Source organism: Carassius carassius, chromosome 3 (assembly GCF_963082965.1).
Source record: "Carassius carassius chromosome 3, fCarCar2.1, whole genome shotgun sequence".
Taxonomy (NCBI): Eukaryota; Metazoa; Chordata; class Actinopteri; order Cypriniformes; family Cyprinidae; genus Carassius; species Carassius carassius.
This window is the reverse complement of record NC_081757.1, coordinates 17,538,978-17,564,349: the sequence shown is the minus strand read 5'-3', so window position 1 is coordinate 17,564,349 and position 25,372 is coordinate 17,538,978. Positions and strand designations below refer to the sequence as shown.

Here is a 25,372-nt window from a genome sequence, read left to right as displayed (position 1 = left end):
TCCCTCGGCCCCGCCCCACTCGTCACAATTATCATTAAGAATATTCTAACTACAAGCAACAGCACAAATAACTACAATAGAGTAAAGATACAAATAAAATAAACTGACTTCCAGGTTTTTTTTAGGTAGGTTTTTAGGTACAGAAATTAAATGAAGTAATCAAATGTAAAACATTGCATTTTGGACTACAAATTAAAGATTTTTCTTTATTAAAGTAAAAAAAGCTTTTTAATGAATCAATGAGCTTTTTAATGCTGTTCGATTAATATAAAGACTGTCCCAGCGCTTGCCGAACAGTGTGTGGAGAACGTACTCGGTTACTAAACGTAACCTCGGTTCTCTCTAGAAGAGCGAACGAGTACTGCGTCTTAGCTAAGACGCTACGGGAAAAGTCTCTTTTCACGAAATACTGAAGCAAAAAATTATCCTTAATTTTGTATTTTTGTAAAGCGCATTTGCAGCAGTACACAGCCATAGGCGAGACGGCTCGTTCGCTCATTGGCTTGTTCTGCGGCAACTGCACAGCCTATCGAGCGCAGGCTTGCCACTTCCCGCCGAAACGGGTGTGGCCCAACCTATAAAAGGAGCTCGAAAATGCTGACTCACCTGATTTATTTCATCGCCGAAGCGAACCAGAGTGAATCGTACGCACGGCAGAGAACGCAGTACTCGTTCGCTCTTCTAGAGAGAACCGAGGTTACGTTTAGTAACCGAGTGCACAGTCACCTGAGGGACTCACAGAGAGTCCAGGACAGAAAAGGGAAAAAAACCCTCCGTCCTATATCTAGCAGCATCCGTAGATGCGGCAATATGACATAACACAGCCGAGGCAAGGCCTGACCAATGTGGCAATGCGGGTATTACACAATACTGCCCATATAACAGTCGGCAGCGTATAGCGCTCGTGAACTCAGAATTCCCCTCAGGGCCCTGATTCGACTATACCGACAACAGCATTGCTTGCAAGGCGGGGACCTCCAGGTTATAGAACCTGATAAATGTAGACGGCGAGGCCCAACCTGCCGCCATACATATATCCTGCAAGGAGATCCCAGTAGACCACGCCCACGACGAGGCGACGCCTCTTGTGGAGTGTGCTCTGACGCCCAACGGGCACTGAAGGCCCCTGGAAGCGTAAGCTAACGCTATGGCGTCAACTATCCATCTGGATAGAGTCTGCCTCGAAACAGCCATTCCCTTGGAACGTCCACCGAACGAAACAAACAGCTGCTCCGTCTGCCGAAAGGCAGCAGAGCGACACACATAAGCTCTTAAAACCCTGACAGGGCAAAGAAGACTCGAGTCTCCATCCTCCCCTGACACCGGCAGGGCAGACAGGGCAATAACCTGAGCCCGAAACGGTGTGTTGAGGGATTTCGGCACATAACCGTGCCTAGGTTTGAGTATGACTCTTGAGTCATTGGGCCCAAACTCCAAGCACGACTGGCTCACCGAGAGCGCGTGCAAATCACCCACACGCTTCACAGAAGCGAGAGTCAACAAGAATACTGTCTTGAACGACAGATGCTGAAGGCTAACCGATTGGATAGGCTCAAAAGGGGGACCCTTCAAGGCCTCCAAAACCGCCGCGAGGTCCCACATAGGGACTGACGGAGGTCTGGGAGGATTCAGCCTCCTAGCTCCTCTGAGGAACCGGATGACTAAATCGTTCCTTCCTATTGACTGACCGGACGCCGTTTCAGAAAACGCCGCGATGGCCGCCACATAAACTTTGAGCGTGGATGGGGCTCTTAGCCGCGCCGTCATGGAACACGAGTTCAGAACTATACCCAAAACAGGATCGTCTGACTGGGATTCAGCGAACTCTTCGCCCAATTGACACTGAGGCCGAGCTTCTCGAGGTGATCGAGTAAAACGGCCCTGTGGTCCACGAGCTCCGCTCGTGATCGGGCCAGAAACAGCCAGTCGTCCAAATAATTCAGCACTCATATGCCTCTGAGTCTGAGAGGAGCGAGCGCTGCATCCATGCACCTCGTAAACGTACGAGGAGCTACGGACAAGCCGAATGGTAGGACTGTAAACTGGTATGCCTGGCCCTCGAAGGCGAATCTCAAATATCGCCTGTGGTTTGACGCTATCCTTCAGATCTATTGACATGAACCAGTCCCCTCTGCGAATCTGCGCGAGGAGCTTCCTGGTCGTGAGCATTTTGAAACTGCGTTTCATCAATGCCTTGTTCAGCTGTCTTAGATCCAGTATAGGCCTGAGACCCCCGTCTCTCTTGGGCACCAGAAAGTATCTGCTGTACAACCCCCTCCTCGCTTTGAGCTTGAGACACAGGCTCTACAGCCCCTTTGCTCAACAGTTTTGATATATCGGCACGAAGTATGTGTGCTACTTCTGTTTTGACCGTAGTTTCGACGCGCGCTGAAAAGCGCGGTGGGCGTCGAGAAAACTGTAGCGAGTAGCCTCTCTTTATAATGCCTAGCACCCAATCCGAAACCCCTGGAAGCGCTGACCATGCATCTGCATGATTGGCTAAGGGCTGGATGCGAAACGCGCTCTGTTGACTGGGCAACGGCGGCGCTCGAGTGTGCTGCGCATCTGAGGCGGGGAGCGCGCTGATCACAGCGGGCAGATCGCTCTTCTTGACCCCGTTCCGGCGCTTAACCGACTGCGGGGAGGCTGAGCGGGTCCCGTGGGACTCGATATATCTGCGAGTAACCGTGGGCTGCATGTGTGCACATTTACCACCTTCAACTCGCTGTCTGTCTGTGCAGAATGTACGTGCACGGGCCTCGTTTTTACAGAAGCCCCGCGCCGTATGTGACATAGTGTATGTGGGCACTGGGAAGTGGGCACGTTTACTGTGCGGCGCGCTCGACCGATCTGTGTCGATCTTATGTGCGCTAGCCCTGTGTGCAGGGCTGTGCTTACATGTGGATTGTAAGCATGTGGATTGTAAGCGTCACTGCATTTATAGCACCATCGGCCGTGGCCGGACGAGCGTGCACGGGTTTTGTTTTTACAGAAACCACATGACGCGTGTGACATAGTAATTGTGGGCACTGAGGGGTGGGCACTCTTACTATGCAGTGTGCGCGACCGACTTGAGTCGACATTATGGGCGCAGGCCCTGTGTGCAGGGCTGTGCTTACATGTGGAGATGGGCACTGAGGAGTGGGCATCGTCACAACATTTATAGCACCATCGGCCGCGGCCGGAACACCAGAAAAAACACTCTTTTTGTGAAAAATCTGGGTAGCCGTGATAACGGCTTTTGTGTGCAGGCAAGCGGGCACTCGTGCAGGCTTGCGCATTGCAGAAGACACTGAGGCAGTCACAACTCTCGGAACTGCAACAGCGGCGCGCTTGGGTGAGAGCTCGGCCGCAGCGGAACTCGAACATCGGCGCTTTCCCAGCAGTGCTAGGATGCTTTCGGGGCTTCTGGCTTCACCGCAATCCTCTGCCGCGGCTCCCGCGGTGCGGGGCGACGGCTTGAAGAGCGAGAACGGGGTCCAGAGCTGCGTTGCTGACGCTGTCGTGATGACGCAGCAGGAGGCGTTGGGCGTGACTGAGAGCTCTGTGGGGCCGGTCTAGAGCGGCTAGCTGCAGAACTGGAGCGCTTCGGCAAGAAGTGCTTGAACGCCTGCGAAGCTTTCTGGTCCTCGGCGAATCTCTCCACAAACTCGTTGACGGAAGATCCTTGATGTCAGAAAGCGTCAGCCACAAATGCCTCTCAGCCACCGTAGCGGAAGCCATAACCCGTCCCATGGCCTGTGCAGCGGACTTAGTAGCGCGGAGGGAGAGAAGCACTCCTCAGATCCGCGAGATAGATCGCTTCAGGTCCCATCTCATCCAGCTTGCGGAGAAGATCGCCCTGGAAAATCTGTAGCGTAGCCATGGTGTTTAACGCAGACGCAGCCTGCCCAGCAGCAGAGAATATCCGTGCGAGCAGCGATGACGTCATGCGGCAGGCTTTGGATGGCAACGCCATCACCCAGACAGGAGACGCAGATGACTTGATGACGTCCTCACCCAGACAGGAGACGCAGATGACGTGACTCCTTCGCTGAGCGGGGCTCTGCACGAGCCGCACAAGGGCATCTTTAAAAACACGCTGCTTCCTCGTGATCCAGCGATGCGTGAGCTTCGCTGAAGAGATGAAAAATCAGGTGAGTCAGCCTTTTCGAGCTCCTTTTATAGGTTGGGCCACACCCGTTTCGGCGGGAAGTGGCAAGAAGGGCGCGAAGCGCCCTTATTGGTCTGATGTTGCATCAGCCTGCGATCGATAGGCTGTGAAGTTGCCGCAGAACAAGCCAATGAGCGAACAAGCCGTCTCGCCTATGGCTGTGTACTGATGCAAATGCGCTTTACAAAAATACAAAATTAAGGATAATTTTTTGCTTCAATATTTCGTGAAAAGAGACTTTTCCCGTAGCGGAAATCATAGCGCTGAACCGGGTTTGAACGGGACCTCGGTATTACCGGTACTTAAAGAAACCTGTAATTTTTTTAGTACCGACTTGGTACCAAAGTACCGGGTCTTTTGACAACACTAGTACAGTATGTGTGATTCAGTCTGCCATAGTACTCTGCTGTAGTTTGTACCCTTACAGTGCTTCAGTCCATCAACTGTGGTGAGGACCATCTGTGCTGGACCTAACAGAAAGATAGCAGTTTTCAAGCAAAATGTTTACCAAAAAAAATTTTTTTTAAAGATAAAACAATAGGTACACTGTTTAAAATGTAATGTAGTCAAGCAAATTATCTGCTTGTCAGACATTAGTGGGGTATATGATACTGATTTTGATGAATAATATGATTCTCGACTGTGGAAAATGTTTTATATTGACCCACAAGTTCATGTGTGTAGTATGAATATAATCCTGACAATTTTTTTATGCGACTTGTTGCTATTGTCAAGTTGACCTACTATGTCAGCGGTGTCACTGTTCCTCACTGGAAGTGTGTCTCCTGTGGCCTCATTGGACATTAAAAACCAATCAGATATGTATTTTGGAATTGTGGAACCTTACTCTTTTATGAATACTTCCTATTTAGACTCATCTGACATACTGCTTTTCACATACGAGAAAGAAATTGGCTTCGGAGTAATTACCCACACTCTTAAAAATAAAAGGTTTTTGCAGTGATGCCACAGAAGAACCATTTTTGGTTCCCCAAAGAACCTTTCAGTGAACAGTTCCTGAAAGAACCATTTTGAAGAAGATTTTAAAAATCTAAAGAAACATTTTTCCACTAATTAACCTTTTCTGCATTTTAAAGGTTTCCATGAATGTTCAAGGGTTTTCATGGAACCATCCATTCAAATTAAAACATTTATTTTTAAGAGTACAACCCCTATTTTGGTAAACGTTAGTTTCAAGTAAATTATACATTCCAAGTAAATGATCCAATTATTTGAATTTTATACATTCCTTAAGGTGATATTCAAAAAAAAAAAGAAGCAAATTCTCTCTTTGGACTCACCCTCATATTATTCTTTATACAATGCTTTATTCTGTGGAACATCAAAAAAGATATTTAGAAAAATGTTGGTAACCAAACTTTTGATGACCATTAACTTCCATTGTATGCACAAAAAACACTAAAACGTTTATGTTCCACAGAAGAAAGAAAATCATAAAGATTGAATGACATGAAATTGAATTTTTTGTCCATTATTTGGAGCCACCGTAGACACTTATTGAGAAATCGAATTCACTTGGCATTTAAGGTATTGAATGATACATGCTGAAATTGCATTTTACTCATTTTATTTTATTATTATTATTTTTAATTCTATTAACATAAAACTGGCTTGAGCACACTAATTTCTAACTCATAATTCCTTCAAACAGATAAAAAAAAAAAACATACTGTGTAACACATACTGTTGTCATGCTACCTATTTGTTTTATGACTTGATCAAATACAGTCCATCTGTGTAAATTTAGTGTGTGTGTTTGTCAAACGTAGGTTATTTTTGGGAATGCTCACCAGCTGTTATGCGTTTTAAATCCTCATGTCATACATTATCTTAGTTTGGCGCTAGCTGTTCAGGTTTCTGTTGGTATTTTAGATGGCCTTTCTGCCATTGGTTGGCTGATAGTCCTGGTGAGTGTGCATGTGTGTTTATTCTTCCCCTCTGTTAGCGTGGGGTAACCTGAAGTGTGTTTCCTTATACAAATACACTCAGCCGCCTCTGTTAGTCACTTGCCCTCTGTCTCACCCTCTTCACTGTGGTCCTGAACCCAGGAGCACTGCACAACATCACCCATCTGATGACAGCTACCGTCATTTTGGGGTAAACAAGCATACTCACAGATAAGGTGCACATATATAGGGTCGTAAATATAAGTTGGTTGTGATAATTTCTCTCATCAACAGTTTCTCTCTCTCTCTCATACTCACATACACACACATTGTCACTGTTGTTGTGTCATCTATGTTTAGTCTGATGTGATTCAACTGACCTCATGACCCCACAGTCAGAGTGAGTCATGGCAGACTCTTTCAGCTGACGCTTTCTGAGACAGGATGAGTCTAACAGGTAACGATCGCTGACAGGTAATGAAAAGAAATAAAGAAAAAGAGATTGCTGTGAAACAGGTGAGGTGAACCAACGCTCTGAGGACTTTTTGCGTATGCTTCCTCACTTGTCAAACATTTTAGCTCCTGCTACTGTAGAGGAAGACAGCGCGAGAGGGACAGTCTGGCATTTTGCATCTTTTTAAAAGAAATGAAAACGCAGATAACTTTTTAAAGTATATTTTAATATATGTTGAATTTTTTATTGTTCAATTCAAATGTTCTACCAAACCAAAGTTACGTGCTAGTAAGATGTATTTTATTTATGTTTTTTTTTTTTTTTTTACAAAATATATACTTTTCAGCAATGAGGAGTTAAATGAAAGTACAAACATTTACAGTGTTAAAAAGATAAATCAAATGCTGTTCTTTTACACTTTCCATGCATAAAAACTAGGGTTGCAAAATTCTGGGAATTTTCAAAATGGGAAACTTTCCATGGGAATTCATGGGAATGAACTGGATATTTGCAAAATTGCAGAAAATGGGGACTTAAATGTAGTTGAGAAAAAAAATCTTCCAGCATTATCTTATCTTAGCATAATTTTCGGTCTGTTTTTAATTCAAAGTTGCTTTCATCTTGAAATATTCTGAAAGATCCCCTCTTCTTAAAACGTCCTTGTGCTGTGTGTAATATACTAAATTACTAAAGCAACTAAATTAGGCTATACCATTGTAAAAACAAATAACCTGACTGAACAAACCATAGACTGCAACAAACATTTAGGTGAGTAAAATAAAATAATGAAAAATAATAAAGCAGAAGTCTAAAAATGACCTTCCCCCACACACAATCCCCTCTAGTCTCCTAAGCGGAGGATTCCCCTCCATTTTCTCTGAAGCCACACTAGCTGCAGTTTTTATATTCTAAATATATTTGATCTATGGGATTCAAGTTTAACTTGTAAATTCCAAAAAGTGTTTATACAGTAGCTAACTAGCTAGTAAAATAAAAAAAAAATATCGGTCTTATGAAGTATGCTAAATCGTTGAGATAGTTAATTGGTAGGTTTTTGTTAAATGTGAGCCAAAATCATCCAAATTAAAAGAACCAAAGACTTAAACTACTTCAGTCTGTGTGCACTGAATTTATTTAATACACAAGTTTCACAATTTGAATTACTGAAATAAATGAACTTTTCCACGGCATTCTAATTTGAGATGCACCTGTAAAGTGTGTGTGTGTGTGTGTGTGTATATATATATATATATATATATATATATATATATATATATATATATATATATATTACCTGTGGTTATTTTTTTCTGGATTCTCTGAATAAGGAGTTACAAAAAAGAAAAGTGTTTATTTAAAATGAAAATATTTTTTTTTTTAAATAGTACACTACCATTTAAGTTTGAGGTCAGTATCTTTTCAAATTTTTTTTTATAAACTAATACTGTTATTCAACAAGGATGTGTTAAATTAAAATGTAATAATAAAGACTTATACTGTTAGAAAATATTTATATTTTGAATAAACGCGGTTTACAAGTTTTCATTCATCAATAAATCCTAAAAAAAGCATTCCATACCAATTTCCAATTAATTCCCAAAATTTCCCCCAAATTCCATATATATATATATATATATATAATGTACTGTACAGTATGATATTATTGTATTTAAAAAATATATGCATGCAGAAACATCACAATGCAAATATAATTTTGTCCTGCAGTTTCTGATTCTGGCTTAATGATTAGTGTTTGCAAGATTGAGTCAGCAGCATAAGTAAAGAATAGATTTGACTTCTGACATGAAGGGAATGAATGTACAGTATATTGATTTGTTGAAGCGCTGGCTAAGAGCTTGTTCACAGGCTTGCTAGTACAGTTTGATTTCTTTATTTTTTTATTTCAAGATAAGAGCAGTTGTTTCTTTATTGAGGATACTGCAGGATCCATTAAGAGCAAGAGTTGCTGTGCAGCCCTAATGTGGTTTTATACTTCCATATTTGTGCCAGTCATAAATATATTACTTAATAATCACTCATGAATATGGTTGTGTACTACTAATTCATGATTGTTTGAAATGCAGAATGCCGTACTGTAAGATATTGTGTGACCATTGTCTTGCCTTATGCCATGACTCTTAATCTCATTTACAATTCTTAATATTCAAACTTCACATCCTGGTAAGTTATGAGATGCTTCATGGCTAAAAATGTTTTATCAGCATGTCTTCATGTAGTAATTTGAATATCTTTACAAATTTTCAAGTAAATTGTAATGATTTTGTCTATCATAACATTATCACTTACAGTAGTTGTGGTTTCTGTAAATAAAGTACACAACCATTTAAATTGCAGCATTTTTACATTATTAAAAAATGTATTTGAAACAATAATATTGTGAAATATTATTTCACTTCAAATTACATTTTCTATCTTGATATATTTTAAAATAAAATGTATTTCTGTGATGGCCAAGCTGAAATTTCGGCAGCCATTACTCATTCACATGATCCTTCAGAAATCATCCTAATAGGCCGATGTGGTGCTTAGGAAACATTTGCTATTAATATCAATGTTGAAAACAGCTGTACTGCTAATTTTTGTGGAAACCATGATACTTGTTTTTCAGGATACTTTGATGAATAGAAAGTTTAACTGAACAGCCTTTTTTGTGTGTGTGTGAGAAACAGAAATCTTTTGTACCATTATGAAAGTCTGCAGTCACTTTTGATTAATTTAATGCATCCTTTTAGAATAAAAGTGTAAATTTCTTAAAAAAAACAAAACAATACTGACTACTGATCTCAAACTTTTGTATGGTGTGTAGTATAACGTTGTTGAGCGTAACTGACTGACTGAGCGAAACTGATTTTGTGTAATTTCTAGTTTGAAGTTCTAAAGCGACTGTGTTGTTTGTTTGCAGACTCAGCTGCTGTTGGCTGTGGTAGAGGACGAGGACACGGTGCAGGAGAACAGAAGAGAGATGGCAGACATTTTACTGAACGCCCTGACGGACAGACAGCAGCACAGACAGACATGGAGGGACAGGTATGTGCCTGTGTGCTAAACTCCTGTGCTTAATGTCCCATTGTATAGAAGCAAGGTTTTTTTATGTTAGCAGGAGGACAGCCCTTCAGGCCGAGAGAGTTCACACAAACACACGCATACACGTGTGCTGATAGCCCATTGACTTCCTCTGAGATAAGGGCGACTGAGAGACATAGTCCATTTTTTCTGATAACACAGCGAACCAGCCGTACACACACAGATACGCATACCAACACACTAGAACACACCTTCTTTCCCTTGCTTTATTACTTCCCATCAGACTACTGTGTGTGTGTGTGTGTGTTTGTGTGTGTGTGTGGTAATCTGTCTTCATTCAGATCAGACCATTAGTCAGTATGGCCTGAAAGAAGTGAATTCCCCCCTTGAAATTCTTGCATATTAATTTTAAGGCAAATAAGGACTCCTCCCTGTCTTCTTGTTTCTGTAAAGTGGCCCCTTTAAGGGGGTCGTCCCCTCACTTTGACCCCAGAGTGAAGCCCGGGGCTGCTGGTACCTGTAAACAGTGCTGATGTTTTCTTAAATCAGGTGATGAAAACTATGGACCAGACCACGATTCATTTGTCAGATGGCATCAAGGACACAACTTCACTATCTTCACTCCTCTGTGTGCACACACTGCAATGTGTTTGAACTCATCCCTTTCCACTATCACTTCCTGCCCCCCTTCTGGAGCGAGATAGCGTCACTCTTCGAAACATCAGGCACAGGTCTGTGAAGTAGCTGTCAACAAATCGCATTTAGGCAGGGGAGGCAGATAGCTCAGGCTAAGGTTAAGACACGCTGTTAAGACACAAATGAACTCGTAGCTGATAATATCTCCTCCAACATGAGCTGATAAAGCGAACGTGGTACACCGCACTCCGCTCACCTGAATGCGGTGATGTATTAGTACTATTATTATGACAGACGGTTATAACAACTATCATGACTCACAGCGCCCAACACAAACATCCATTTCTGACCACTCTTCTTGAAAGGAAACTTCTTGGAGCAGCGTGCTAAATCATGTCGCTTATTTTGCCATGAAAGGTTGTGATTGTTTTATTAATTTAGCATGCAGCAGGCCCACTCCTCACATTATGCCTTTCTTTTGTCTCTGTGTCTGTGTTTTGAGTGGTTAAAACTGGGTGATGGATGGTTGGCGCTACAGGCTCATAAACATAAGCACAGCGAGCTGATTGATTAAAGCTTTTATTGTCTTACAGACATTTGCTTTCTTAAACAGTAGTTGGAGTGCTGCAGACTGTGGGGCCTCTGGACCTGCTTTCAGCGATCTGAAGTTACCCTGAGGGACAGAGATGCTAAATGTGACTGTAGGCTTCTCCTGTTGACTTATGGGTACTCAGGCTTATTAACTTACCACCTCCAGACATTTTGGCTCTTTGGTTTAACCTCTTTCGATGGACTCATTTTGGTCGTTTACTGTTTATTTTGCTCTTGCAATATGAAAATGTCAAGACAGGTACTGCGGTCACCCATTTTTTTTTTTTACTATATTCTTTTACTAGAATCTTTTGTTTTCCCATAGCACACAAAATGTTAAATTTGGTAATTAAACAGTGAAGCCATAAATATTTGAATAAAATAGTCTAAGGTGGTAAAGTAGTCTAAACTTCCCCCTTGGAAGTTAGCTGAGTCTTTTTGGTTGAGCACTTTTACAATGAAGGTGTAATAAGTGCAATGCATGCAAAGGGGACCATATATGCATATCCATCTGTGCTTTTGAAATATTCCGGAATGATTTGCTCTTAAAAAGTTTTGTTTCTTTCATAGGTCAATATCAAACACTTACAGAAGGAAGACCTCTTAGAGATTCATTTGCATTGGCAGACGAAAGGGGTCGGCCTTGTGGTTTTGTTTCATCCATATGCAAGCCGCAGTGTTGTGGGTCAAAACCATTGATCTCGCCCCCTAGACGTGCTGCAATTCGAGTTTACGTAAAAAAGTACACATGTGAACACGCGCTCAGATAGAAACCGACCTTGCTCACATCTCCTGTCACATCTACATCCCTCCTTTGACCTCTGCAGGGGTCACAGTCCATTCCTGTGGTGGGCAGATTGCGTGTTTGGGAGGTGATGAAGGGGGCAGTGCCGGGAACAGCTGTGTGGTTTGTAGTGACCGTGCTAACTGCTGTAGGCTTTGTAAGGTCATTATATGATAATGAAAATGATTACTGAATTACATGGGGGTTTAGGAGAGGGGAGGGGAGTGAACGGTCTGAGTTTGATAAATGATCTCTGAAAATGCCCATCTGTCTCCACCTCCCTCTCTTTCAGTCTCTCTCTCTCTGTTATATTCCCCTCTGTGTTTTTGCTTATTCTGTTTTTGGAGTTCTTGCATTGTTACTTAATTACAAAAAGTGATAGAGTAATAAATGGAGCAACAAGAGAGGTGTGAGAGGAAGTGTGCATCTGTGTGCATGTGTAGCGCTGGACACTCAGTAAAACCACAGGAGAGAGCAGCCACCGTTCATACTTTCTGTCAGACAGTGGAAAAATGAACTCACTCTCCTCTAGATGCACAAGATGTCTGTCAGGTTTAAGTGGACGGGGCAGATTTAGGGCATAATTTACTAAAGCATGTACAGTAGGTCATCCAAAACCAGTTTTTCATAGACGAAAAGAGCAGGAGAGCATGCACTTGGATGAATGGCTCTTATTAAACACTTAAGTTATTAATCATTTTATTTAAATCTGAAAAGATTTATGAACTGCAAAAGACGTCAGTTAATTTGTTCTGCTGTTTCCTTGCGTTATTTTCAAAATGTCTCTTAAACATAGTAGGGTAACACTTTGTTTTAAGGTTTCCTTGTTACACGTTACATGTATTTACTATCACAATATAAATTATGCATAATTACATGCAAGTAACCCTTACCTAACCCTAACCATTTAGTAAGTACATGTAGGTAATTAATATTACTCAGTACTTAAATGTATAATCACACTGTAACAAGGACAGCTTAAAATAAAATGTAACCCATGTAACACTTACGTGGTTCAATTCAGCAATATTAATTAATGCATTAGATATCATAATAGATATCTGCATTTTTTACAACTTTCATTATTGCAGTTTATTTTTGCATCCTGAAGGGCAGCTGCCCTCATCACTCACCCTCAGTGTGTGACCTTTGACCTCAGGCTCTGAATGTCTGTATTTTAGTGAGTGTCTCAGTGTGTTGAGTGTGGTGTGACCTCTCGTACTTCACCTGGGTGGAAACCTTCTGAACAGAAATGCCACAGGCTGTCATCACACACTCACACACACACAGAAAGGTCATGGAGTTCAGAGGGCAAGCAGAAGTTTCTCTACAGACTAGAACATCAAACACCAAACATTACTCTCACAGGCAAACATGATAGCTAACTCACCTATGTTTTGGCAATACAAACGAGGTCAGTGTTAATGTTTTAAGAGTAATGTGTATGTAATAATTACACTGTTTCAGAGGAATAAAGTAATTAACGTTACTTTTTGAATTAACACCATAATATTTGGTGATTATATAGCACTTATACTTTAAGTAATGCACGCTTTGTATGATTTTTTTGCAAAGCTTTTACTATGCTTCATTTTAGTTTTAGTTTTAATTTGAGTAATTGTATGCATATTTTGGTTAGTTTCTAAGGCAACATTGCTATTTATTATTTTTTAAATGTATGTTTTTCATGTAATATTTGTATTTCATATTACTTTAGCTTTATTTCTGTATAGTTCTTGTTTTGATTTTTGATTTGACTGCAATTGCATTAAACTTAAATAACCGCATTTATATTTGCAAAGCTAAAATATTAAGTTAAGACATTTAGGAAAGATGTATTCAGGGGGATGGGTGATTGAATTTTGCATGCCACCCCAACATGGCACGACACAAGATTACTAGCATTATAATATTAAAAAAGTCAAGCATTCAGAAAACCATAACACAAAAGTAACTAGCAAAAACTAACATGTTAATTTCCTTAGATTCACAGTCTACATGTTGTTAGGAGTAACTCAAAAGCTATACTACCATTCTCAAGCACCGATTGCATATGAACACATTCACAGTTGGTTTTCCCTCTGTCTTTATTCCTCAGTCTCACTTTCATTGGTACACAAATTCAATCCACCGGTTGTCGTCTCATGAGGAACGGGGTGTCTCCATAGCTGTCAATCCTGCGGCGTATCTTTTGTCCCAGCAGTGACTGTGTCCCTCCCACCAGCGTCTGACAGAGGACAGACAATAGAGCTGCTGTCCCAGAGTGGAGGGAAAAAGTCCGTTAACGTCTATCTTCAATGAGAACGGACATGCTCACCCTGCATATGACAGCTCTGATGCTGGAGAGACCTTTACAGTTCGTAAGGATGGAGATATCATGCACACACACACACACACACACACACACACACACACACACACACACACACACCTATGCTTGAGGGTTCGATGGCGTTTGCTCTTGCTAACTCATCAGTTTAATTAACCAAACTGCTTTTGAGTGTGAGTTTGTCTGCCAGTAAGGAGGGCTGGTTAATGAAAAAAGCCGTAACAGCACACAGGTACACACCCGTATGTGAAGATGCTTACACACACACACAACCACACACACATATACACACACACACACACACATGGACTCAAGTGTTAGTGCAGTGTGTGTTTTATCATCGCTGGCTAGAGCTTATGTGTTTCACCGAAGGCTCCAGTGCTCACGGGCAAACACCTGGACTTGCTCACTGTAAAGACACACACACACACACACACACACACACAAACACATACATGTATATTCTCCTGCTGGTGTGTTTGCCCACTGCACAGCGCTCAGAGAGGTAACACATTTATTTGTGTGCGTCTGTCTGGATGTGTTTCTTTCATCATAGACAGGGCTGTAATTAGTGTGAAAGTGATGGTTGGGCATAAAAGCTGTCATCTAATTTGTCTGTCTTTATCGAAACAAACATGTGTGGTCCCTCCCTTGCGACGTGCATGCAATGTGTGATTACCAGTAGAAAAAGCATCTGAGAGTTTGATCATAAATTACTCTGCTATGCCTAAATCACTGTTTAGCAATCATAAAGCTATTCGTGACATACCCACCATGGCTGCTGTCCTCTTTGTATGCCCGCTCTCGTATGCCTGTGGTTGTCAGGATTGGATAGTACATGCAGTGACCCGCTCGGCGAACCCTATTGGATTTGGGGGGGGTGCCAGTACACACTGGAATATCATTCTTTTATATTTGTTTTTTAGAGAGGAAAAGTAAGTCCTATTTGTTTCTTAGCTTGTATGTTTGTGGCGAACGAACGCAAACAAGTACAAGGGATTACACTAAAATGTACACATGCACACTGGTGAACACATGTGGCGTCCTAATAGCTGGGTGGATGGAAGGCTTCATTATGTGACCAAACTATAAACAACAGTTTATAAGAGGACATGATTCAGCAAGTTGCCTCCCTGTGTAAAACGAACGTTTCTCGGATGCATCCAAATGAGAGGGGAGAATACCATTAAAAAAGAGAAATTGCTTTTCGTTTTAATTGCTCACTTGGCTTAATAAAAACAGCATCGCATAATTATGCTTTTTGCAGTGATGGTAAACGGTTTGCCGTTCTTGATGCAATTATGAGCACCGCAGAAATTTGGGGCCCCAGCAAGCAGTTGTGCACTCTGCTATTAAGCGTTGATTTTATATGGAAAGAGAGACGGAGAAACGCATGAGGCTAACCAGAGTGGCACAACATTACTGCATTGCAGAAAATACCAAGAACAGTCCGAATTTAAGCAAGCAAGAGGGTGAGGATATAACTGAGCTAGAATGTAGAGCTGTGCTGGAGCTTAATGGCTACTGAAACACTTTAACAAACTGAAGCAGACACAATCACATTTTGTTAGCTCAGCTGTTTGATACACTTGAGTTTGCTGTATGAAACGCTGGTCTTTACTTTTAAAACAAAGCATATTAACACCTTTATTGGTTTGGCTTAAAGGTGAGAGAGTTCACCCCCCCCCCCCCCCCCCAAAAAAAAAACTGCCATATACTCACCCTCCTGTCATTATATTCAACTTCATATACAGGGTTTAGCCTAAGCCAGGATTAGGCCATAGTTCAATTTAAGTAAATTTTATAAATATGCCTTAGAAAAAAGCATTACTGAAGCGCATCTTAAGACAAAACAAAGTCACTGACATGTTTTAACAGGGCTCTAGTCTAACTTCTTGCACTGGTGCACCCAAACCAAACTTTTTTTTTTCTTAGGTGCACCATCACAAAGGTTGGTGCACCCAAATTTTCGACCCCATCACATTTAACATCACAGTTTTACAAGTTCACTTTTTTTTTTAATCGCTGTCCATATAGGCAATATTGACTTGTAGCCTAAATGATTAACTAACAATCTGGTCAACATAAAGTTCTTCATTTGAAGCACAATTCTACAAGAAAGGTAACTTACTGAAAAAGTGTTGGTGCTTAAAGTGCTTCACTGAGCTGAAATTTAAACTTAAAACATCTCAAGATAAATTAAATAAAAATAAAATCTAAATTAAGTGTTTTAAGGGCTTCAAACTGAACATCTCATGGCTCCATGTCTCATGGACTATCCTCCATTGCAGTCACATGACCCTCGGATGGCCAACTCCTGTAGTTTAGCCTTCTTGATCTTTGGCCTTGGCTAAACCAGCTGGCAACACTGGTGTGTATATATATAGGCAGGCAGTGAGCGTATGTTTGATCAATTTAGCATTCTCAAATCATCATGACTTGCCTAAAATAAAATTGATAGATATAAATCAGTTCAAGCATATAACAATGTTTAAATGTTAGACCCAGATAAATGTGCGCTATATCCAATAGTTTGTGCGGAGACACTTCAGGTCATGGAGACACAAGCATGATCACTTGCATTTTTTTTTTTCAGTGGATACGCCGTCATTTTTGCTAATAAAGGTAATTGTAATACATCATTCATAACTGCTAAAGGTCTACTTTTATTTGTGTGCACTCACAATATCAACAAAACCATTGTTCTTTTATAAAATAAAGAAAACAAACATTTCCTTCTGCCATCTCGTCTTTAACAGGAGCGCTTCACAATAATAAACCAAAACTCAGTGAATACATGCCAGACATGATAAATATATCTATAGAAAGCTTTAAACGACTACTTAATGAAATAAAACAAATAGAAAACAAAAACTCTTGAATTATAATCATAATCTGGAATAATGCACTTTTCTCTAAAGGCGTGAGGAGATGGCGAGTCAGGATCGGCAACTTCATCCTTGCAACACAGATTCATAAAACACTAGTTTATTAGTAAATAATTCAAATATCTCCTTACTATTTCCCCCTGTCACACTTATGGTAAATACCTTTGCCGGTGCTTTGCGGCAAGCTTAAGCCTATTGTGTGCAGTTGAACGCAAAACTGTTCAGCTGCACCGATGGCACGCACCATACTGCTGCTGGCGGGACAATAAACACTGTTGAGCCGCAGTAGCACAGTCTCGTGTTGTTTCCACCAGCTCATATTTTTTTTTTTCAGCACTAATTAATGGATGTCTAAAATATTAAAGTAAGGAGAAGCCTAAAACAGGCGGGAGGCCTGGCCCGCGTCTAAACTATGATGTGAAAATTAGCCCGAAGCCCGGCTCAAGGGGCTGAAAATGCAAGGCTCTAGTGTCTGTTGTTGGACCACAGCGAGACTTTCAGAGTCGCTGAGACTTTTTTCCTTCGAAAAGCTGGTCGTACCGGTACGACCTCTGATTTCTTTTTAGTCTCACCATTGAGATATTACAGTAGGTCGCACATGCAACCAAATTGGTCGCACTCTAGAGCCCTGTTTAAATCAGTCTGTGCAAGTTTCTTTCAGTTGAAACAGCTCAGATTTACATTTTAGTCTAGGACTAGGCTTAAGCCCTGTCTTTGAAACCGGGGGATAGTTTCTTTCTTTCTTTCATCAGCTGAAAACAGCTAGTTGCCCATACACTAACATTCAAAATTCTTTAACATATATGAGCAATATCACGCGAGTAGGCATGAGATATGGCTGTATATTGGTATGCATGTCATTCAGTTGTAGGTAATCACAGTGTGATATTGCGTTTATACTACAGCTCAATGACGCGAGTGTCTAAATAAATCATGAAAAATCTTTAAAAATCCTCTATTTTGTGGCAGGGACATAAATTTTTTTATTTAGCAAAGTTTGCTTTTATGGTGTTTGTGTATTATTTTTCCATATGTTTCTATGGTATACTTAAAAAGAATGATAACAGTTTTTTTCCTGAGTCAAAATTGGTCTTCGGTGGTGGCTGACCGACATGGTCATCCACACACAGCAAAGAGTACCCTAGTACCCACATGATCCGCAAGTCCAATATTGACAATAAATGTTACATTTAAAACAAATACAAAGAAACTGTTTTTTTTATCCTATTCATGAAAAAAAACAATCACTGTCATCTTTTCTTGCCCTCTTTGCAAAAAAAGCTGTGATTTTTCCACGACTTGCTTTCATAGTTAAGAAAGATAAAATCCTTTTTTGATAGACCTGATAATTATTTTAGTATAATCATATCAATTAAAAACGTAACGTTATAAGGTGTAATAGTGTATTTTTTTACCATATAAAATTAGCAGCTAGCTAGCAACTGATCTAGTTTCTTCTCACTCCAGTCTAACTTTAAACTAAATTATTTTACAGGTAATTTACTACACATTGTCATAGGCCTATACATACTGTGGATTATTAAGGCTAAATTTTACTTAACACTCTTGCTAAATGGGGTAAGCACACTTACTTTCTCATTTCAGATGTGTATGTTCTTTTAAGAAGTAGGCTGGCCTCAGACGGTTGAGAGATCGCCAGGGGCACTCCCTCAGCCATGTGCCCCTATAATCGTCACCACCTTTCACCCCACTAGCGACAACCCTGGGATCAGCTGATTTTGATGTGAGGGAGAGAGAGCAAAGACAGAACTGAAGACGGAGAGTGCCCGCGCGGGGGAGGGGCGCTGTGCTCGTTCTCTCCGTCAGTAGCCTGCTTCACTCACAAAACCCAATTACAGATCAGATAAGGCTTTGGTGGGACAAAAAATCGTTTTGGCGGCCGCCAAAAAGTTTTCAATGTAGGAAAAACCCTGGATAAGTATATCATACATTTTAAAGGCTTTTATTGGCAAAAAAAATATAAGTCAGTATTTACAGTGTTGACCCTTGTTCTTCATAAGCTCTGCAATTGTTTATGGCATGCTTGATATTAGCTTCTGGGCCAAATGCTGACTGATGGCGATCCATTCTTACCTTAATATTTCTCGGAGTTGATCAAAATTTTTGGGCTTCTGTTGTCTACTCGCCTTTTGAGGACTGACCACAGGTTCTCTATGGGACAGATCTGGGGAGTTGCCTGGCCATGATACAAAATTTAAATGTAATGATCCTCCAGCCACTTCTTTATCACTCTTGCTTTGTGGCATGGTGCTCCATCATGCTGGAAAATGCACGGATCACCAAATTTCTCATAGATCGCTGGAAGTCGCTCTTACAGGACGTTTTGATACCATTCTTTTTTCATGGCAGTATTTTTGGGCAGAATAATGAGAGAGCCCACTCCCTTGGTTGACAACCAAACCCACACATGGATGGTCTCAGGATGCTTCACTGTTGGCATGCACAGGTCTCATCATCAAAAGTCTTGGCCTCACTGTGCGTGCAGATGCTCTCACACCAACCTGCTGCATCCCTAAGCAAGATCTGCACTCAGTGCACTGCTGGAGACATGATTCCGTAGCTGACTCCTCAGGAGGAGACGGTCCTGGTGCTTGCTAGACACTCTGGGAGGTCCTGAAGACTTCTTCACTACAGTCAAACCTCTCCTTGAAGTTCTTGATGATCCGGTAAATGGTTCTTTTAGGTGCAATATTCTTTTTTAGCACTTTCCTTGCATGTGAGGCCATTTTGATGCAAAGCGATGAAGGCTGCACTTGTTTCTTTGGAGGTAACCATTGCTAACAAGAACACAATGATTGGAAGTGCTTCTTCCCTTCTTTCATAGCAATCAGTCTGCTCTTACAATGTAATTAGTATGATAGTGATTTTTCACTCATTCACACTTTCACATGTGCTGCTGATATGATTAATGTTAGCTGGTCATTTTGTGTCAGGATCTAAAAAAAAAAAAAAGTGAAATTTATTTATTTATTTTTTGGGAAAAGTTCATTTTTTGGCCAACGAAGCTTTTAGCAATTATTTAAAATACATCTGATCACTCTACATAATAATCTAGAAGCAATGTAAATGAACACCTCAATAGCTTAAGCAGCAAACTTTGCAAAACACAAAATTTATGTCACTGTTAAAACTTTAAGCCGTGACTGTACAGCATTGAAGTTACAAATATAACATGATTAGATTTTGCCCTCAGCCAAATCTATTTGCTCTAGAACAAATAATAGATTATATATATATATGCTGTTCTCTTGATTTCTATCCATCAAATAATCCTGAAAAAAACATGCATTATGTTTTCCACTAAAGTGTGGAAAGAATAACTGTTATAAATATTAATAATAAGGAATGTTTCTTTAGCATCCAATTCAAATTATCATGTAACACTGAAGACTGCTGAAAATTCAGTTTTTATTTTCCAAGAATAGGTTACATTACAGGTTATAGGTAACATTTTAGGTTAACATTTTTATATGATTGTATGTACTTTTTGAAGCTTGCCTGCCTTACATCAGGTAGATAATTTTAATTCCTGAAAGTATTCCTTTAAGATCAAGCCAAGGAAGAAGGAGGTGATTGAATCTGACAGCTTGCTTGGTGCAAGTGTCATGTGACTGTTCTGCAGATGTGCCTGCACTGGTCTCAGGTTAGAGGATAGGAATCTCTCACTTATGATACTGTAATCTGAGTCATCGCATTGTAAGTAGTTCATGGGCTGACGGAGCCATTAGTCTACATGAACGTGTGATAATGTGTTTTTCTCTCAAACACAAGCTCTCTTCCTTTTTCTTTTGGGGGACCAAAAGATGCAGGAGGTGGCGGGCTTTATTCTGTGTTTGTGTGTGTGTAATTAGTTCTTCATATCCTTGACTGTGTTGAAGTGACATGTACGTTAATGATAGTGTTAGCTCTTCTTAATCTTCTTCTCCACAGACACACACTCACTTCTTATGCCCTTGCACTGTTAATTATTTCCAACACCGCTGGAGCAGTCTGCTTCATGGCAAGCATATTGTGTCTGGCAGGCGAGTGGCGGGTTATAAATGGTCCTGAAGGTGAAGATGTGACTGTGAGGAGATAGTTATGAAAATTTCATCTGTCTATGCGTTACGGCTACAGCTGCTGCTGTCAGTGGAGAAATTACTGCGGGTCAGCCCTGTCAGAGAGAGAGAGGGACATCAGAGCGGACCTGTCAGACCCCTAAATACACACTCACACACTCAACACAGACTGTCCCCAAGCTGTCTGTGTTCATTACCAAACTTAGACAGGGATACAGCAGGCAGGTGGAGCAGACCTTTCAACCTTACCTACTGCCATCAGCTGCTGTCTGTGTGGCTACATCTCGCTCCGAATTACCAAATGTTCCTATGCACTATCAAAGCAATTGCTTATGATGTGTTTAAAGGGGCAGTTTGCCATTTTTTTAAATTCTTTTTGGATGAATCCAGGTCACCAAAAAATATTTTATATAAGGAAAAATTTATTTTACTTTAAGGCCACTTATTTATTTATTTATCTATTTTTTTTTTAATTGTGACACATAATGAAAATAAAATTATTAATTAATTAATATGCATTAAAAAATACATTAATGTAGGGTAGAATCTTTTTACATTTTAAGATTGACAGTCTGGGTCTGAGACAAGGGTAAAACAATACAATATTTACATACGAAGCATTGAAAAAGTATACCAAAAAAATAATGATTAAAGTATGGGTTTTTTTTTTAATGTGACCTTAATATACCAAAATAAGTGGTTAAATTCATTTTAATTATTTTTTAATAAAAATCGACCCTAAATTTCTAAAAATTATAATACAGTATAAAAAAAAGAATTAGTATGAATTAACCTTAAAATAATAGAAAAAATAAAATAAAATAGAGACACTTTTGTCTTCACAAGGTTCATTTTTTTAGTTGTTTCAAATTATGCAAAGAATGTGAAAATATGATTTGTACAATTATTTTAAGTACAATATAATTTTGTACATAAAGAAAGAGATAAAGGAGTAGGCTTGTTGCGATAGTCGGTGTTACCGGTGATACACGGTGTTTAACCCACCTACCGGTCATAGCACTTGACCCCCATCGTGTTGAAGTTTTAGCCTATAGCGATAAAGCACTTAATTCAGTTAGTGACTACGTGCCTTTGTAATTTAGCGTAAGCGGAACGAGTGCTGCAGTAAAGCAGCAGGTGTCCGATTTCATTTATCATTTGAGGAGAGTGAGGCGAGCTAACTGGCAAAGGATGGCAGAAGATCTGGTTTCAAAGCGAACTGTTGCAATTTAAAATGAAGGTTTTTCGTTTATTGTTTCTCATTTAGCCTATTTATAATTTTTTTTGTACGGTGTATGCAGTTAATAGGCCTACCTCTTTTTTTTTAATAGCTTAACGTGAGTTTAATTTTTATATTAGTTTTTTTTTTGCACTTAAGTGTCCAGTGATTATTCGGGTAGGCTACCTTATTTAACGAAGTTTTTGATGTTCGTTCGTTTCATATTCGATGGTTGTGCAGTGTGTTTTTTTTTTTTTTGCTGAAAAAGGCAGGCACTTTATTTAACGAATATTTATAATTATTTAACGAGTCTTGTTTGATACTTGCACGATGTGTGCAGTGGTTCGTTTTGTTAATAAATGCAGGTTATGAAAGGTGTTTCATAAGTGCTTTCGTTTAGTTTTTGCATGGTGTGTTAAGTTATTATTCATTTTGCAATAAAGATGTGTGTAATACAAGCGAGTGTCTTATTGTTTTGTGTATTTTTATTAAGAATAAAATAAATTAACCCATGATTAATTCAAACAAATGCTACTGAATTGCCGCTAATTAAAGTGAAAGTAAATTGAGACGTGTGCACGTCTGCACGACCGCATTTTCGGCCTCCCGAAATCCCCGACACGCAACCCCGGTGACACCAGGATTACCGTTTTTTTTACACATCGATTAACCGGTGGAAAAAATCCGTCACCGCAACATCCCTATAAAGGAGATATTTACTTATCTAAACAAACAATGTGATCAGTGTGGATGCAAAATGTTTCACTACATGCCCTATTCACAAATATATTTGTCTTGGACTTTTGTTTGTGTTCCTGATCTCCTGTCTTTTGTTCTTTAGACTTATGCTGTGTTCAAGTCCTCCTTGGAAGTTCATACTTACGAGATGACAAGTCGTAATTACGATGTCAGGTGTGTTCAAGTCAGTTTAGTTGGCACAAGATGGCAGTGTACCTTCTTTTAATAAATTACAAGAAAATACAACAGGGTTTGTTAACTCTCCTTATAGAAAATTAAGAGCAAAAAATTTGCATCAGGTGTGTTTTGCATTTTTAATTTTTTAAAATAATTTATAAAGCCACTTTAATCTGTATCGCATAAAAACATATGAATTATTATATAACTTCTTAATTGCAATCCTGTATATCAATTTCAACTAAAAAATTACCATCAACAACAAACGTTGCATCCATCGATCCATCGATTCTGTCATGTTTCTCATTGACACGCCCTCAACTCGGAAACTCTGAGCTTAAAGAAAATTCTGAGTTTCCCACTTGTAATTACGACTTTGTGGTGGCGTTCATGTGCATTTAACTCATAAATACGATGTATCCGACATGATTTGAATGCACCACTAGTTCCCCTTAGTCGTCCTGATTAGTTCATTCTGTTCTCCTGTGTAGCTTCACCTTGTTAATCATCTCATTCGCTCCTTTTGTTTGCCTGGCTTTTTAAGCCTTCAGTTTCTGTCTACTCGTCATCCTGGACTGATGTTTATGAAATGGATTAAATAAGTGAAGTGACATTCGGCCAAGTATGGTGACCCATACTCAGAATTTGTGCTCTGCATTTAACCCATCCGAAGTGCACACACACAGAGCAGTGAACACACACACACACTGTGAACACACACCCGGAGCAGTGGGCAGCCATTTATGCTGCGGCGCCCGGGGAGCAGTTGGGGGTTCGGTGCCTTGCTCAAGGGCACCTCAGTCGTGGTATTGAAGGTGGAGAGAGAACTGTACATGCACTCCCCCCACCCACAATTCCTGCCGGCCCGGGACTCGAACCCACAACCCTTCGATTGGGAGTCCGATTCTCTAACCACCAGGCCACGACTTCCCCCATTATTATGTGAGTTGATGTGTATAAGTTCTCCTGGTTATTCTCCTGTACTTTTGTTTTAAAGTTGGAATTAAAGACTATTTAGGTTTACTCCATCGTCATGTGCTATTGCTAAAACCACATTCCATAACAAATGTATTCCACAACTAAGAGTGTCAATATTGGGGCAGTCACCGAAATGCTCTGTCAAACTACAGTCCACAGGAGAATTTGACACAGATTTACAGAAGCTACACCTCTGACCAAAAATAGAAAGGCCAGATTCTTCACAAAAGTGAGCCAGTAGAGTTTTGGAACTGAGTTGATGGACCGATGAGACAAAGATGAACCTTTAACTAAGGGATTGGAAAGCAAAAGTGTGGAGAAAAAAGGGAAGCGCAAATTAACCTAAGCATGCAACCTCACCTGTAAAGCTTGGTGGAGGTGGTGTCATGGCATGGGCATGCATGGCTGTCTCTAGAACTGGACCTCTTCATTTTAATGATGACTTAATGTATGATGGCAGTAGCAGAATGAATTTGGAAGGGTACAAAATCATCTTGGCTACCAATATTCAAGAAAATGCCACCAAACTCATCAGAAAGCACTTCATATTGGATCAGGACAATGACCCAAAACACTTTGCCAGTTCAGTCAAAGACGTTATCAGGGCAAAGAAATGTAAAGTCTTAGATTGGCCAAATCAATCTCTAGATTTAAATCTGACTGAACATTAATTTCACCAGCTGAAGAGGAGACTAAAGACAAATTCCGAAAACAAGCAACAGTTGGATTTGGCTGCATTAAAGGCTGGGGAAAAGCATTTCAAAGCATAAGAGTCTGGTGATGTCTATGGGTTGCAGACTCACTGCTATGATTGGATGCAAGGGATCTGCAACTAAATATTAGCTTTTCATCTTTTACATCTACCTTAAATTCAACTGTTCCAATACTTTTGCTCACATCAAATAGTGAGATGAACTCTAAAAGTGCTGTCCTTTTTATTTGGTAAAACATGTATGTGTGGAGAAACCTAATAATTAAATTTGACATTCTGTAGTTTTGTCACATATTCATCTTTTAATTTGCAAGTGTCTTGACTCCACAGCAGAAACAGCAATTTTGTCTTTACTGTTCCAAAACTTATGGATGACACTGTAAGTTCACCTTTCTGATGTCCTTAAAATGATTTTTGCAGCTTCAGTCCATCCTGAAGCATTGTAATTAATACAGGCATGGCCTGCCGTCTCCCTCTCCCTCACCACCAACTTACAGTTTCCAGAGAATTCTATTAGCCCAGTCTAGCAGCTGTTAATTACTTCTCTATATCCGTTGCTCTCAGACAAATGAAAAGCTCTGGTACAGGTGTAGGATAGAGTGATACACTGCCTTTCCTCTGCCTCCTATAAAGCCACTTTCGGAAATGGGTCATCAATCTGCTGTTGATAAGTGTCTTTGGT

General features: G+C 40.3%; 1 protein-coding gene across 2 annotated transcripts in view; it reads left to right on the top strand.

The window, feature by feature from the left end:
- fto (FTO alpha-ketoglutarate dependent dioxygenase) overlaps window positions 1–25,372 on the top strand; it is a 165,306-nt gene that overhangs the window by 64,773 nt on the left and 75,161 nt on the right. For both annotated transcript variants that reach the window (XM_059531816.1, XM_059531808.1), the window contains exon 8: window positions 9,438–9,562. In XM_059531816.1, coding sequence (XP_059387799.1) covers window positions 9,438–9,562 — 125 coding nt within the window. The remainder of the gene's footprint in view (window positions 1–9,437; window positions 9,563–25,372) is intronic.